The sequence below is a fragment of the Oncorhynchus gorbuscha genome, linkage group LG10 (genome assembly GCF_021184085.1).
Source record: "Oncorhynchus gorbuscha isolate QuinsamMale2020 ecotype Even-year linkage group LG10, OgorEven_v1.0, whole genome shotgun sequence".
Classification (NCBI taxonomy): domain Eukaryota; kingdom Metazoa; phylum Chordata; class Actinopteri; order Salmoniformes; family Salmonidae; genus Oncorhynchus; species Oncorhynchus gorbuscha.
Window position 1 is genome coordinate 55625847 of NC_060182.1, and position 15815 is coordinate 55641661.

The 15815-nt window shown below is 41.3% G+C and overlaps 2 protein-coding genes across 5 annotated transcripts in view; one reads left to right on the forward strand and one right to left on the reverse strand.

The window, feature by feature from the left end:
• Positions 1 to 9451, reverse strand: part of fancm (FA complementation group M) — a 72224-nt gene extending 62773 nt beyond the window's left edge. For 3 of the 4 annotated variants that reach the window (XM_046366411.1, XM_046366412.1, XM_046366408.1), the window contains exons 1-4: positions 8627 to 9450; positions 8357 to 8529; positions 7455 to 7532; positions 7037 to 7195 (exon numbers count right to left, since the gene is read on the reverse strand). In XM_046366411.1, the coding sequence (XP_046222367.1) occupies positions 7037 to 7195; positions 7455 to 7532; positions 8357 to 8529; positions 8627 to 9356 (1140 nt within the window). In that variant the 5' untranslated portion in view covers positions 9357 to 9450. Of the gene's footprint in view, positions 1 to 7036; positions 7196 to 7454; positions 7533 to 8356; positions 8530 to 8626 lie in introns of all 4 variants that reach the window. The other variant, XM_046366409.1, reaches the window with a different exon arrangement.
• Positions 9331 to 15202, forward strand: iqcc (IQ motif containing C). The gene is made up of 5 exons (XM_046366415.1): positions 9331 to 9740; positions 10513 to 10653; positions 13885 to 14206; positions 14343 to 14467; positions 14616 to 15202. Exons 1-5 carry the CDS (start codon positions 9705 to 9707, stop codon positions 14649 to 14651), a joined length of 660 nt encoding a protein of 219 aa, XP_046222371.1. The 5' UTR covers positions 9331 to 9704; the 3' UTR covers positions 14652 to 15202.
• The last annotated feature ends 613 nt before the right edge of the window (positions 15203 to 15815 follow it).

A 15815-nucleotide genomic window follows, 5' to 3' on the forward strand; every position in this document is an offset into this window, starting at 1 on the left:
TAGTTATTATAGGACTATTTCTCTCTATACCATTTGTATTTCATATACCTTTGACTATTGGATGTTCTTATAGGCACTTTAGTATTGCCTGTGTAACAGTATAGCTTCTGTCCCTCTCCTCGCTCCTACCTGGGCTCAAACCAGGAACACAACGACAACAGCTACCCTCGAAGCAGCGTTACCCATGCAGAGCAAGGGGAACAACTACTCCAAGTCTCAGAGCGAGTAACGTTCAAAACGCTATTAGCGCTCACCCCGCTAACTAGCTATCCATGTCACATCACATCGTTACACCAGCCTAATCTTGGGAGTTGATAGGCTTGAATTCATAAACAGTAGAGCTGCTGGCAAAACACACAAGTGCTGTTTGAATGAATGCTTATGAGCCTGCTGGGGCCTACCACCGCTCAGTCAGACTGCTCTATCAAATCATAGACTTAATTATAACATAATAACACACAGAAATACAAGCCTTAGTTCATTAATATGGTCAAATCCAGAAACGATCATCTCGAAAACAAAAATATTATTTCAGTGAAATATGGAACAGTTCCGTATTTTATCTAACGGGTGGCATCCATCAGTCTAAATATTCCTGTTACATTGCACAACCTTCAATGTTATGTCACAATTACTTAAAATTCTGGCAAATTAGTTCGCAATGAGCCAGGCGGCCCAAACTGTTGCATATACCCTGACTCTGCGTGCAATGAACGCAAGAGAAGTGACACAATTTCACCTGGTTAACATTGCCTGCTAACCTGGATTTCTTTTAGCTAAATATGCAGGTTTAAAAATATATACTTCTGTGTATTGATTTTAAGAAAGGCATTGATGTTTATGGTTAGGTACACATTGGAGCAACGTTTCCTTTTTCGCAAATGCACACTGCATCGATTATATGCAACGCAGGACACGCTAGATAAACTAGTAATATCATCAACCATGTGTAGTTATAACTAGTTATTATGATTGATTAAGTTTAATGCTAGCTAGCAACTTACCGTAGCTTCTTACTGCAATAGCGTAACAGGTGGGCTCCTCGAGAGGCAGGTGTTTAGAGCGTTGGACTAGTTAACCATAAGGTTGCAAGATTGAATCCCTGAGCTGACAAGGTAAAAGTCTGTCGTTCTGCCCCTGAACAAGGCAGTTAACCCACCGTTCCTATGCCATCATTGAAAATAAGAATATGCTAACTGACTTGCATAGTTAAATAAAGATTAAAGGTGTGAAAAAATATATAAAACATTTTTTTAAATCGGCGTCCAAATTTACAGATTTCCGATTGTTATGAAAACTTGAAATCGGCCATTCCGATTAATCGGGCGACCCATTAACCCCTTTTTTTAGGCACTAAACTACTTCCATACACACGTGTACAAAACATTAAGAACACCTTCCTAATATCGAGTTGCACCGCGCATTTTTGACCTCAAATTCCTCAATTCGTCGGGACATGGACTCTACAAGGAGTCGAAAGCGTTCCACAGGGATGCTGGCCGATGTTGACTCCAATGCTTCCCACATTACATTTACATTACATTTAAGTCATTTAGCAGACGCTCACAGTTGTGCGAAGTTGGCAGATGTCCTTTGGATGGTGGACCATTATTGATACACACAGGAAACTGTTGAGCGTGAAAAAACCCAGCAGGTTGTAGTTCCTGACACAAACCGGTGCACCTGGCACCTACTACTATACCCCTTTCAAAAGGCACTTAAATCTTTTGTCTTGCCCATTCAACCTCAATGGCACACATACACAATCCCAGTGGTGAAAAAGTACCCAATTGTCATATGAGTAAAAGTAAAGATACCTGAATAGAAAAGGACTCAAGTAAATGTGAGTCACTCGGTAAAATCTTACTTAAGTCTAAAAGTATTTGGTTTTAAATATCAAAAGTAGAATGTAATTGCTAAAATATGCTTAAGTATCAACAGTGAGTATAAATAATTTCAAATTCCTTATATTAAGCAAACTAGATCGCACCATTTGTATTTATTGATGAATAGCCAGAGGCACGCTAAAAACAATTTATAAATGAAGCATGCATTTAGTGAGTCCACAATATCAGAGGCGGTAGGGATGACCAGCGATGTTCTCTTGATAAGTGTGGGAATTAGACCATTCAAAATGTAACGAGTACTTTTGGGTGTCAGGGAAAATGTATGGCGTAAAAAGTACATCACTACATATTAAGTAGTGAAGTAAAAGTTGTAAAAAATATGAATAGTAAAGTACAGATACCGCCAAAAAAATACTTAAGTACTACTTAAGTACTTCACACCACTGCACAATCCATGTCTCAAAGCTTAAATCCGTCTTTAACATGTCTACTCCCCTTCATCTACACTAATTGAAATGGATTTAACAAGTGACATCAATAAGGGATCATAGCTTTCACCTCGATTTACTTGGTCAGTCTGTCATGAAAAGAGCATGTGTCCTTAAATGTTTTGTACACAGTGCATTTTTCGCGCAAAACCATTGACGTGTTTGAGTCTCACCTTAGAGGGGTCATAGTTTGTAGGCCAAACACTAGACCGCGAGAAGACCGATTTTTGTTTTGTTTTGTTTTTGTTTGGGGGGGGTGTCTCATGATCTGACAAACACCGCTGTAGCTCTGTCACTTTTCACCGCTGCTGTGGAAGGCCGATTTTGACGGATGCGGTGGATTGAGACACAGCCCAAGCAAAAATATATTTCTAGCTTAATTTTTATGGTGGATTTAAAGAAAATGCTAATTAGATTAGTGGGGCCGCAGAAACTGACTCAAGGGTTAACACCTTTTTGATATGCCAACTACTGATTTCACTCTGCACCTCTGTTCCCCTCATAGTCTTGACCTCCTCCGAAAGGTGAGGAGCCAAGTTACGTTTACTTGAAATTTTGTGAAAAGTGGGTGGATATGTAATTCTTGCACCAGTCACTGTAAACCTCAAAGAACTTGAATCTTTACCAAGCAATTAACAATCCTGAACGATGACACCTATTCCTGTCAGCGTTAGGTGTGTGGGTGGGGGGAACCTAATTGCAATCTTCACCATGATAACTACCAACTTTAGACAATTTAGGATGGTGGATTTATTAGCAGTGAAGAAATGTATGTAAAGCAGACCATTTTATTTCTGTCAAGGACACACTGAAGATGCAACATAACGACATATAGACAAACACAGAACTGTATAAACATGTATTGAAACGGCCAACAGTCAATCCATATTTTCATATCGTCAAACAGTCCTTCTCTCATCCCGGGATTTATGGTATTACCGCCTCAGTACACAAGGGGGCACTAAAACAATGCCCATTGTGCATCTATTACCAGAAGGCTAACAAACTTATAGCGAATTTCAATAGCAGTTGCTAGCTAAATATGCTAATGAGCGCAAAGACAGGCAATCCAGCTAAAAGTTAAACAAGTATAGGCAGTAGCTACCGAATGTCTTTGTCAGTTTGGACATTTACGAGCGAATGTGAACAAGAGACATTGTGCAAATGAACAAAGTTTTGAAGCATGCTTGTCATAAGGGAGTGGTATGTGTACAGCGGTATCTATGTGGAGTCGCTAGGGCAATGGGTCTGCCTGCCTCGCTCAGATAAATAGGGGGCAGGAGTAGACTGACCGAGAAGGTAAAAAAAAAAATGCAAGGAAATCAAAATACCCATCCAAAGCGCTTTGACTTCTCAAACACGGCAGAAAGCTAGCACTATATGATGCCCTGCCGATTCACTTTCTTAGCTAACTAACAAGATAAACCAAATGCACAGCTGGACTCACAAGCGCTAGCTTTCTCTCATTGTGCTACTTACAAACAAAAATTATTAGCTCAACTGTTCTGGGGAACTACGGTAAGCTTCATAATGTGACCGGTGAAATTAAGAACATAACCTGCTTTATCTCCTAAGTTGACTGCAGGTACAAATATTCAATAAATAGTTTTGACAGTATTGAAAAACCATCGTGGCTTTTTCCAAATACCCCGCTATACCGCCAAAGCACTGTGAGAAAGAGGGAAAAAAGCATTACTACAAACCAAAATCACTGACGTTTGCTGTATGACAATCAAGCATGCTATCTTTTGCATACTACATTTCTCTATGATCAGCGTCAACGCATTCCTCATTCTTAAAGCCGGGGTTCCTTCTGCCATTAATCCTTGGGAGGGTTTCCTAAATGTTTTTTCAGGTTGCCTAAGTCCAAACAGTGAAAAATATTCTTTGGGCTGATAACTTTTTGGGCGATGGAAAAATGATTTCAGTGTAAACTTAAACTACTAAATAAAACTAGATAATGAACCTATATTTTATTTTTTATTTTTGAGAACTAACAATCACCTAAAGGAAATAAATGTTTTTTTTAAATTCCAAAAACTATTCATTTAGCAGTATAGATTGTTTTAAAGCATAGTAACACATTAGCCATGGCAAAATGCAATAGAACTGTAGGAAATTAGCTTTAAAAAGGTAGACTTATCTAAATGACATTGCCATGAGCAGCAGCGCAAACATTGAGGTGAGCAAGATGCAAGACTTCGCTCTCAGTCATACACAGTTATCTGCACGGGTTCGCTTCACTCTTACAGCGTGGGCGCCACGGAACCAAAAGAGCGGAAATGTACCCACTATGCGGTTTACTTTCTGCATCTACGTCATATCACTAAGTCTACCTTTAAAACTGCAAAATTCTCTCCACTACATGGCAGGATGTAGAATTGCAGGAAATGTGCTTTAAACTGCAAAATTTCTCAGATGCATGGCAAAATGTCTAGAATTGCTGGAAATCCGCTTAAATGCAAAATAATCTGCTAGATGGGGGGGGGGCTCTAAAATTCTCTGGAATTCAGCCACCCTGCTATGCCTACCAACTAAGCCTCTTTTTGATACAGAAAAACCCTTCTTAAAGACGATGTTCAAACTACAGTACAATATTACTTCTGTCTCTTTACATATGGTTCCAATCCAGACATTGCTTTGTGTCAACGTTTGTGCACGCTTCTCATCAGCAGTGTCAGGTAACAAGTAACATTGAAAAGAGAGGAAAAGCATAGAGCAACCTATCATGTATACACACACTGTGTTCAGTATTTTTATTCTAAGTAAGAAAAGTTACGTTTTTTTTTTAGTTCACAGCATTATCGAATACCCAATTTAACAAAAATCCATTAACTCAAAATAAGATTTTAGGAGGCATTTTCTATCTTCACAAATATTTTGTAATAAAACCAATGACTAAGTGGATTCATTTAACGTCAAAGTGATCATCTGTATCATTCTATTTTGTTGACTCAACAATACATAGATCTATCATTCTTGTTTTAGAGGAGAATTAGGCCTATACTGATTAACACCGGACTATATAGTAAAGTAGCTGTGACGACGTCAGTCACAGACAGTACTGTACGTCAGGTAACTAACTGTACCTTGCCAAATCATCACTGTGTGAAGACTTGTTCAGGAGATCATCTTTCTCATTGCCCAGTGTAGGTTAATGACCATTCATAACGTTTATTTCACCACGTACCACATTCAGCAGCATGTAAACTAACAGGATCTCAATCACTTCAAATCGCCAAGTCCAGTCTAAATGTAGCTTTGAGAAATTGTCGTCCCCATCATTTTATGATCAGCATAGTGATATAACACGCACCTTTTAACCAATTTGTTCCAGTTAAATCTGCATTGTGTGATTTCAACCATGGTGGAGGGGATGGACATTTCCCAATAATAACCCAGACTACTACCAGTATACAAAAAAGCTTGATTTAGTCGTGTTCAGACACACAAAAGCAGATCCACAGCTGTAAAGTTTAGTTTCAAACCTGTCTGGCACCAGTGAGCATGGAAATGGCACCATGCTGAAGGCTATTCAAAAACCTGAAGGTGAGATGGGAGCATATGAGGTTACTAAAGCCCCAGCTCAGTGCCTGAGAGAGCAGGAAATCTCCAGAGGGAACATCTGACATGTCTGCCAAATGACTTAATTCCCACTCAAAATACATAACCTACAAAAGAGGGAACGAAAATAACTATTATTTCCCATGACAAGGGAATAATTGTGGGCTCAATTACTTGTGTGAAACACAATCCCTCACAAGCGGGATCCCAAGCACAATATATCATAGAGCCTCAAGTAGGTTCAGGCTGTCACATTGATACTATGCAATGAGGCGCCCAGAGAGGCAAACATGCTACTGTTAGTCAATGTTGAGGGCAACTAGTCTAGACCATGGAGGAGATGCTTGCCGAGGCAAACCTACTTTGAGTGAGTCAATGTTGAGGCCATGGCATCTTGTCTAGACCATAAACCATGAGAGTAACTTTGGAAATTCAGCACATCAGACAAGAGGTGCACCAACTACAGGCGGCACCACACGGGTCCAGTCTCCTCCTCGCCAGAGGCTGTCTGGAATGCTGGATCATGGGGAGCACCTATCGGAGCGTTCATTTATCTGATTCGCATAGCAGCCAGTCACTTCAGCTCCAGTGGCTTGACAGGTGACACTGATTGAGGTTGGAGCTACAGTGCTGGATGAGTAGCTGGTGGATTGGCCCTTTGCTCTAACAGCCACAACATTCTACCACTCCAGCCAATTGAGACCAATTAGTCTGAAATGGGCACATTGACAAACAACTACAGTGCACCCTGGTATGCAGCTTCACTATATTGTTAGAAATAATGAATTAAGTTGTACCACACTGAGATGGCAAAAGAGAATGTTTACTCCCAAGTACGGGACAGTTGAAAAACAACATCCTGCAATAACAAATCTCAGCCAGATGATGGTGACAGTGCACCAACACAAGTATCATATAACCCAGGATCAAAAGGGAACCAGCCTCAAAAGGCCACTCCTTCACCACAAAGTTCAAAAAGCTAACAAAACATAAATGTTATTATTGTGTCTTGGAAGGCTCTACAGCTGTCATACAGATAGGAACACTTTACCTTTCTAGTTAACATAAGCTACATCACATTTCCAGGAAAACAATCTGTGCCACCAAGTCTGATATGAGAGGATCTATGGTGCCTACCTGTAGGTAGAGGGCCTGGTGCCCGGCCAGCGACTCCCCCAAGGGAACCACCACCTTCTCCAGGCTGCGCTGGTGGGAGTGGGCCTGGATGTCAGGGCTCTCTTCAGACCGCAGCTCAATGTGGGAGATCAGCAGGTTGGATATGACTTGCTGCACTGACTGCAGAGGAAGACAGTCAGGAGTGAGTTGATAGATTCCTAGGAAGTAGGTCATTTGGGTGATAATCCTACACAATGTGAATACTATTGAGGTGGAATATCATTTCTGTTCTCTTGTAAATGGTTGAAGTGGTACATCATTATAGAATGCCAGTGCATAATGTCATGTTAGTCCATGTAATACCCTTTTGAAAGCATCATAAGGTCAAAATAATAGTTGTAAACATCCTCAGTGTTGTGGAAGAGGCTGTGCTGCTCACATTTGTGTCTCCACCTGGCGTGGCGCTGAGTGCCAGGATGCGAAACTGTTGAGTCTGGCTCCCCAACTGTCTCACCACCTGAGGAGAGAAGCAGTGACAACATGCTATTATTCCCACAATTTAACAGTCACTAGAGAATAGATTTAAGGTGTCACAAAAACAATATCTGAGAAATAACATGGCGGTTTGATTGGGGGTATTTTTCTCACAAGGTCTCTCAAACAGGCACCTCTGCTGTTGATAATTATTGCTGCCATCACTAGCACATTAGAGGCTGCTGCCCCATATACATAGAATTGAAATCACTGGCCACTTTAATAAATGGAACACTAGTCACTTTAATAATGTTTACATATTTTGCATTACCCATCTCATATGTATATACTGTATTCTATTCTACTGTATTCTATTCTACTGTATCTTAGTCTATGCCACTGATATTGCTCGCCCAAATATTTAATTATATTCCTTTACTTAGATTTGTGTGTATATGTTGTGAAATTGTTAGATGTTATTTGTTAGCTATTACTGCACTGTCAGAGCTAGAAACACAAGCATTTCGCTACACCCGCAATAACATCTGCTAAACACGTGTATGCAACCAATAACATAGGATTTGATTTGATTTTGAGGACAGCAATGAAAATAAGCATCTGGGCTTTGTGTTTTCTTGTATGCATGTCATCCTGTCACCGGCTGGACAAGCCTATTACTTCTAATCATCTAATAAATTCTATCAATCAATCCCTCTGGTGGTAACTGGAGCCAGTATCAGTTATAGAACAGTGGTGAAATAGCTTACTTCTGGTCTGTAATGGTCATTGACATAAATGTAAAGCTCAACACAAACTACCTTAGTTAAGGCAGAAACATTCTCAGGTATGGTTTTAAGTGTTAGATACCTGGCAATAGGCATGATTCCCCAGGGCCTTGTGAGCCTCGTCAATCACCACACACTTGACGTGTAGCGCGGGGCAGGTGGCTCGAGACAGGTCGTTCACCAACACCTGGGGAGTGAGGAAGAAGATGCGCCTGGACCTCCACAGTTCCTGCCTCTGCTGAGCCTGCGTGCTCCCTGGTGGAAAAGGAATGGAAATGTCAGACAAGACATGTTTTATGGCCATGCCATGGCCCTGCTTAAACACGTTTAAGATACATGTGTGGCAACTTACCTGTCAACTCTGCCATGTGTGTCTGTGGAATACCCATCACTTTGTAGCACGCTTCTATTTGTTGTGCCACCAGGGGTTTTGTTGGTGCCATGAAAACTATCTTTCCAGATGGATACCATCGATAAAAGTTGTACATTACCACAGCAGCAATGAAAGTCTTGCCCAGGCCAGTGGGGAGGCATACCAGTGTATTCTGAAATAAAGCTGCCTCCGATATCTTTAGTTGGTAGTCCCTTAAGGGATAGTTGGTGGGGTAGATCCATACCTTTGCAGAGGAGCTGTCAAGGCCAGGGAAGTCTTTGTAATATGTTGATCCACTTGAGCTTATCTGTGTGAGACAAGTGCTCTCAACATTTGTTGTGTGTTCACTATGTTGTCCAAGGTTTCCATCAATTTGCAAAGACTTTTCCGCCTCATAAACAGCAACTACCATTAAATCATCATCATCTTCATCAGCAGCAGCAACAACCTCCTCGAAATCTCCCACCTCGCTGTCAGCTGTGGACCCCTGATCAAATTCACCCCATAGCGTGTTACGGGGCGCCGGGGGCGGCAAAGTTATACCAGTCGCCCTTTTCTGAGTCTTGACTGAGGCTGCTGTGCTGCCCCTGCTGTTTTGCGTTGCTTTTCGTCGTCCGGAAGACTTCTTTACATTATTCGTTTGACTAACCTTTTGCGGAACAGATGCTCCCCACGTCTGGAACAAAGTCATTTGGTTCACACCACTCATTTTCGCGTGTGGCGTTGATTTTTAGCAAGACGCCATACCGAGACCAGGCAGCCAAATATTTTTGGACAGCCGTAGCGTTACGAAATTTGCAAAAATAAGTACTTCCGGGGTCGCTCACATATTTTTCAAAATAAACACCAATAGCGACATAACGCAGAACTGACTAATAATAGCTTTGAATATATTAGACATATAGACGAGTTTTCAACGTATAAGGAGATGTTGATATATATTTTAAATTACACATTTCACGAAGGGACTTTCATTTTCACTTGACGTGATTGTGACACCGGAAAAGGAACAAAACTCTTGTTTATTTCCCGCGAACTTTGCCTCGTTACCATAGCAATGGAGGGACGCGAGTGTACTTTCATACTTTTTCAGGTAAAAGCATCTAACTAACTCACTAACTAACTAGCTGGCTGGCCGGCGTATCCAAACAAATAATGCTCGTTTGCTTACCCGTGTTGTCTTGCTACTATAGCTGCGTGCATGTTGCTTGAAAGCAACTTCAAATCTAACTTTAGCTAGTGTTGGCTGGTTGGTAGCGGGGACTGAGTGTGGTTGGGAGGCTTAAGTTACTAGCTAACGTTAACAACGTAACACGATGCGTTCTAGCTGCTAGCTTAATACAGTATTGTAGCTAACTACAGCCTCTGTTGAACAGGGTTGTATTCAAAATGTATGTAGCTAGCTTTTTATGATAATGTAGATTCCCTGTATGTGAATGTACTCTGCCAAACGGTCTGGAGCTTTATGGCACAGTAGGAAAGTGTACTACAACATGCTCTGTAACATACAGTACAGTAGCCAATTGTTTGTTCATGCCCTAGCTGTACCCTTGCTCTAAAGTCGGGAAGATTATCACAGGAGCCTCCTTCATTTGATGGAAGTGTTTCCATTTGCTTTGGGAATAGAGGCTTCTCCGAAGAGATGGAATAGTGTGGTCAATGCCATTCTGTATACAACAGACCCTGCCAATAGTTCTGGAGGGACCTAAATGGCAGAGGTGGAAATGTGCTCTCCCAGTTACTGAAGGGTTGTTGGTTCATAGCTCTAGTTGTCAATTGCGACACTACTACTAGCGAACAAGTTTAACCTCACCAGGTGTTGTAGCCAACACTAACACAGTGGTCACCTCACCCCTTTCCCACAGGCACACGCTCGTGGATATCTCATGAGAAAGGAGATCAACTGCGCACGTTCAGAGTTTGAGGACATTGTGAGAGATATCGATGGAGAAGTGAACCACTTAGAGTGGAAGGGGCACATTATTGCCATTCCTCACTTCAAAGACGTAAGCATTTTAAGGTTTCAAATAACATGTTATTGGATGCATACACACATTCTGCTGATGTTATCGTGGGTGTAGGGAAACTCTTACAGTGCATTCGGAAAGTATTTAGGCCCCTTTACTTTTTCCACATTTTGTTAGTTTGGCCAGGTGGCCAGCACTGGGAAGAGTCTTGGTGGTTCCAAACTTCTTCCATTTAAGAATGATGGAGGCCACTATGTTCTTGGGGACCTTCAATGCTGCATACATTTTTTTGGTACCCTTCCCCAGATTTGTGCCTCGACACAATCCTGTCTCGACGCTCCACAGACCATTCTTTCGACCTCAAGGCTTGTTTTTGCTCTGACATACACTGTCAACTGTGGGACTTTATATAGACAGGTGTGTGCCTTTCCAAATCATGTCCAATCAATTGAATTTTCCACAGGTGGACTCCAGTCAAGTTGTAGAAACATCAAGGATGATCAATGGAAACGGAATGCACCTTTTGGGTCTCATAGCAAAGGGTCAGAATACTTATGTAAATAAGGTATTTCAGTGTTTTGTGATACATTTTAAAAAATGTCTAAACCTAATTATGCTTTGTTATTGTTTGGAGATTGATTAGATTTTGTATCTTAATATTATCCATTCTAGAATAAGGCTGTAACGTAACAAAATGTGGAAAAAGTCTAGGGGTCTGAATACCTTCCGAATGCACTGTATCTTCAACAGTGCAGTAGTAACTAACAATACACAAACAAAAGCAACGTAAAAATATTAGAATGAGCAATGTCAGTGTAATATAAATATATGTACACTACCAGTCAAAAGTTTTACAACGCCTACTCATTCAACGGTTTTTCTTTATTATTACTATTTTCTACATTGTAGAATAATAGGGAATATATCAAAACTTCGACATAACACAAATGGATCATGTAGTAAACAAAAAAAGTGTATTTGAGATTCTTCAAAGTAGCCACCCTTTGCCTTTGACAGCTTTGCACACTCTTGGAATTAACTCAACCAGCTTCATGAGGAATGCTTTTCTAACCGTCTTGAAGGAGTTCCCACATATGCTGAGCACTTGTTGGCTGCTTTTCCTTCACTCTGCGGTCCAACTCATCCCAAACCATCTCAATTGGGTTGAGGTTGTAACTGAGTCAGGTTTGTAGGCCTCCTTGTCCACACATGCTTTTTCAGTTCTGCCCACAAATTTTCTATAGGATTGAGGTCATGGCTTTGTGATGGCCACTCCAATACCTTGACTTTGTTGTCCTTGAGCGATTTTGCCACAACTTTGGAAGTATGCTTTGGGTCATTGTCCATTTGGAAGAACCATTTGCCACCAAGCTTTGACTTCCTGACTGATGTCTTGAGATGTTGCTTCAATATATCCACATTATTTTCCATCCTCATGCTGCCATCTATTTTGTGAAGTGCACCAGTCCCTCCTGCAGCAAAGCACCCCAACAACATGATGGTGTTCTTCAGCTTGCAAGCCTCCCCCTTTTTCCTCCAAACATAACGATGGTCATTATGGCCAAACAGTTCTATTTTTGTTTCATCAGACCAGAGAACATTTCTCCAAAAAGTACGATCTTTGTCCCCATGTGTAGTTAGTTGCAAACCCTAGTCTGGCTTATTTATGGCGGTTTTGGAGCAGTGGCTTCTTCCTTGCTGAACGGCCTTTCAAGTTACGTCGATATAGGACTCCTTTTTACTGTGGATATGGATACTTTTTGTACCTGTTTCCTCCAGCATCTTCACAAGGTCCTTTGCTGCTGTTCTGGGATTGATTTGCACTTCTCGCATCAAAGAACGTTCATCTCTAGGAGACAGAACACGTCTCCTTCCTGAGCAGTATGACTGCTGCGTGGTCCCATGGTGTTTATACTTGCATACTATTGTTTGTACAGATGGACGTGGTACCTTCAGGCATTTGGAAATTGCTGCCAAGGATGAACCAGACTTGTGGAGGTCTACAATTTATTTTCTGAGGTCTTGGCTGATTTCTTTTGATTTCCCCTTGATGTCAAGCAAAGAGGCACTGAGTTTGAAGGTAGGCCTTGAAATACATCCACAGGTACACCTCCAATTGACTCAAATTATGTCAATTAACCTATCTGAAGCTTCAAAAGCCATGCCATAATTTTCTGGAATTTTCCAGTCTATTTAAAGGCACAGTCAATTTAGTGTATGTAAACTTCTGACCAACTGGAATTGTGATACAGTGAATTATAAGTCAAATAATCTGTCTGTAAACAATTGTTGGAAAAAATGACTTTTGTCATGCACAACGTAGATGTCCTAACCGACTTGACAAAACTATGGTTTGTTAACAAGAAATTTGTGGAGTGGTTGAAAAACAAGTTTTTAATGTCTCCAACCTAAGTGTATGTAAACTTCCGACTTCAACTGTACCTTCCTCCTGCAGATAACCATTAACTTCTGGTGTAGCCCTAAGCACTCAATATTTCAATAGGATCCCTGATATAATGTAAACATTATAAATGACCCTCTCTCCCTCAGTGACATGACTAAGTATATATCCTATTCTCAGAACCCAAAGGGTGGCTATTTGAAGAATCAAATATAAAATATATTTTGATTTGTTTAACACTGTTTTGGTTACTACATTATTCCATATGTGTTATTTCATAGGTTTGATGTCTTCACTTTTATTCTACAATGTAGAAAATAGTAAAATTGAAGAAAAACCCATGAATGAGTAGGTGTTCTAAAACTTGTGTGTGTGTGTGTGTGTGTGTGTGTAGACATTATGGAGTGACAGTATATGAATAGAAAAGGTGTGTACAGCAGTAGTTATATAGGTTGAGCCTTCACTAGAATACAGTGTGTCTATACATGTGAAGTGGGTAAAACAATATGTAAACATTATTAAAGTGAACAGTGTTCAATGACTATGTGCAGCAGTCTCTTAAGGTGCAGGGCTGAGTACTGGATGGTAGCCTGACTAAAGTTCAGGGCCGGGTACTGGGTGGAGGCCGGCTAGTGGTGACTATTTAACAGTCTGATGGCCTGGAAATAGAAGCTGTTTTTTAACCTCTCGACCCCAGCTTTGATGCACCTGTACTGTGTCCACCGTCTGGTAGCGTGGTGAACAAACCATGGCTCGGGTGGCTGAGGTCCTTGATGAGTTTGCCATTCTCTCGAAGACCGTAAGTTCTGCTTTGTCATTTTCTGCACCGTTTGTGTATCTAGCAAATGTTATTGTACTCTACCATACAGGGTGGCCCATCTGGTATCTTCACCAAAAAACATGCGGAAGAAGCACCAGACGGGGGAAGCCATTCTCTGGAGCAGCCAGGGGAGAGAGAAGGGGCACAGCTTATGTCCGATAGGCTAGAACCAGAGAGAGATGACCCCTACAGCCATGGACGGGCATCCATCTCCAGGGGCTCCTCCAGGCCTTCTTCTTGTCCACCTGGGGGTGAGAGGGAGACTGATGGCAGTCAGGGGGAGCAGCTGGATGGCGGAGGCGTGCTGGAGAGCACAGGGGATACGACCACTGTCTGGAGCAGTCTGGGTCGAGATGGTTGTTTTCAGAAAGGTAAAGTGTGCGTGGGTCAAATAAAAGTTTAGTGTGTGTGTGAATCCAAATATGCTTGTTTTTAGAGACTTTATGCTCATTGTTTTTAGGGCATGTAAGTTAATGACTTGCTCTGAACGTGTCTGCCTTTTCCCAGGTTCCCAGCAGTGGCGTAGTCTGGCCCAGGACGAGCCCCATACCCCTGAAGCCTTGCAGCTACACAGGAACACTCTGGCCATGGAGATGCTATGGCTTCAACAAGCTATTGCCAGCCGTAAAAAAGTGAAAGCCGTTTTCTCTAATTTTATGTCATTGTCGCATTGTTTTCATTGATTGTGTTGAAGAATAAGACCAATATTCAATGCAAGGTTAACAATTACATTATCTTTCTCTCTCTCTCTCTCTCTCTCTCTCTCTCTCTCTCTCTCAGTACCTGTCACTGAAAGAGAGTCTGAATATTTCCTAATGGCAGAGGACCAAGGAGAGGCTGTTTCTCTAAACTGGACATTGATCTGAAGGACTGAATCTTTCCCCATGTTGATAAATGAAATTATGTTAAGATACATAAATAATCATATACCAAATAAATTAATCTAGCTATCCCACACTGGGAGGGGTATAATTAAATGGTTTTTTTTTTTTTTTGAAGCGGGGGGGTGTATTTATTCAAGATGTGTATGAGTGGCACAGAGTGAATGGGGAAAACATTATGAATAATGTTTATGTTTGTAACTATCCATTAATGGCGTGGTCAAGTATATTATAGCTATGTTTTTTAATAAGAATAATACTTGCGTTGTTGCTGTCAGTGCTACATGTGATGTTGCTTCACGTCACTGCTATTGTCTTCATCGTTCCATATAACTATGGTGATCTCCATTCTTTTCAAATAAATTAATGTCGGAGAGATTCAAGGGAATTCCTGCTGCCTGTAGTGTATCTCAGGTGATCCACACAAGCTCGTATTTCCCATTGAGACCACATACTCAATACAATCATTAAAGTGCAGTTATGCAATTCAACATACTGTTCTTGTTTGTGTGGATATCGACAACACAAAAGCTGCTTTCTTGACAGCCCATAAAAGGTCAAGCAAGGCAGAATGTTTGAAATGGATGAATGGAAAAGGTACTTCAAGTCAACTCCCAGAGCCAAACCTATTGTAGAGGTGTTGTCCCTGAGCTTTAACTACTGTTTCTGTTGTACATACTACAGAACTAGCATTAGGCTTCACTTGTCAATTCAATGGGTTTTTGAATGTTTTTTTGAAGATGATGCATAAGTTTATGGTTTCTTATTTATTTTGCTTACAACACTGTCCCTTGCTCTCTCTCTGTCTATTGCTCCTGCACTCTCCCTCTTCTTGTCATTTGTTGCTGCTGATGGTTTTGCCCACAAAGCCAGTCATTGCTGGCCCTGCTGCCATGGCAACCAGGAAATACAGCCGCCAGAGATGTGTGTGTGTGTGTGTGAAAGAGAGCAGAGAAAGCGGGAGAGTCCACAGCTGTGAGAGACCACCACACAGAACACAACAACAGAAGGGGGTCTCACCTAATTCAAACATTTCAACACTCTTCTAGCCTTCTACGGTTTGAGTGCATGAGAGGTGGTGTGTTAGACCCCGAGCAGA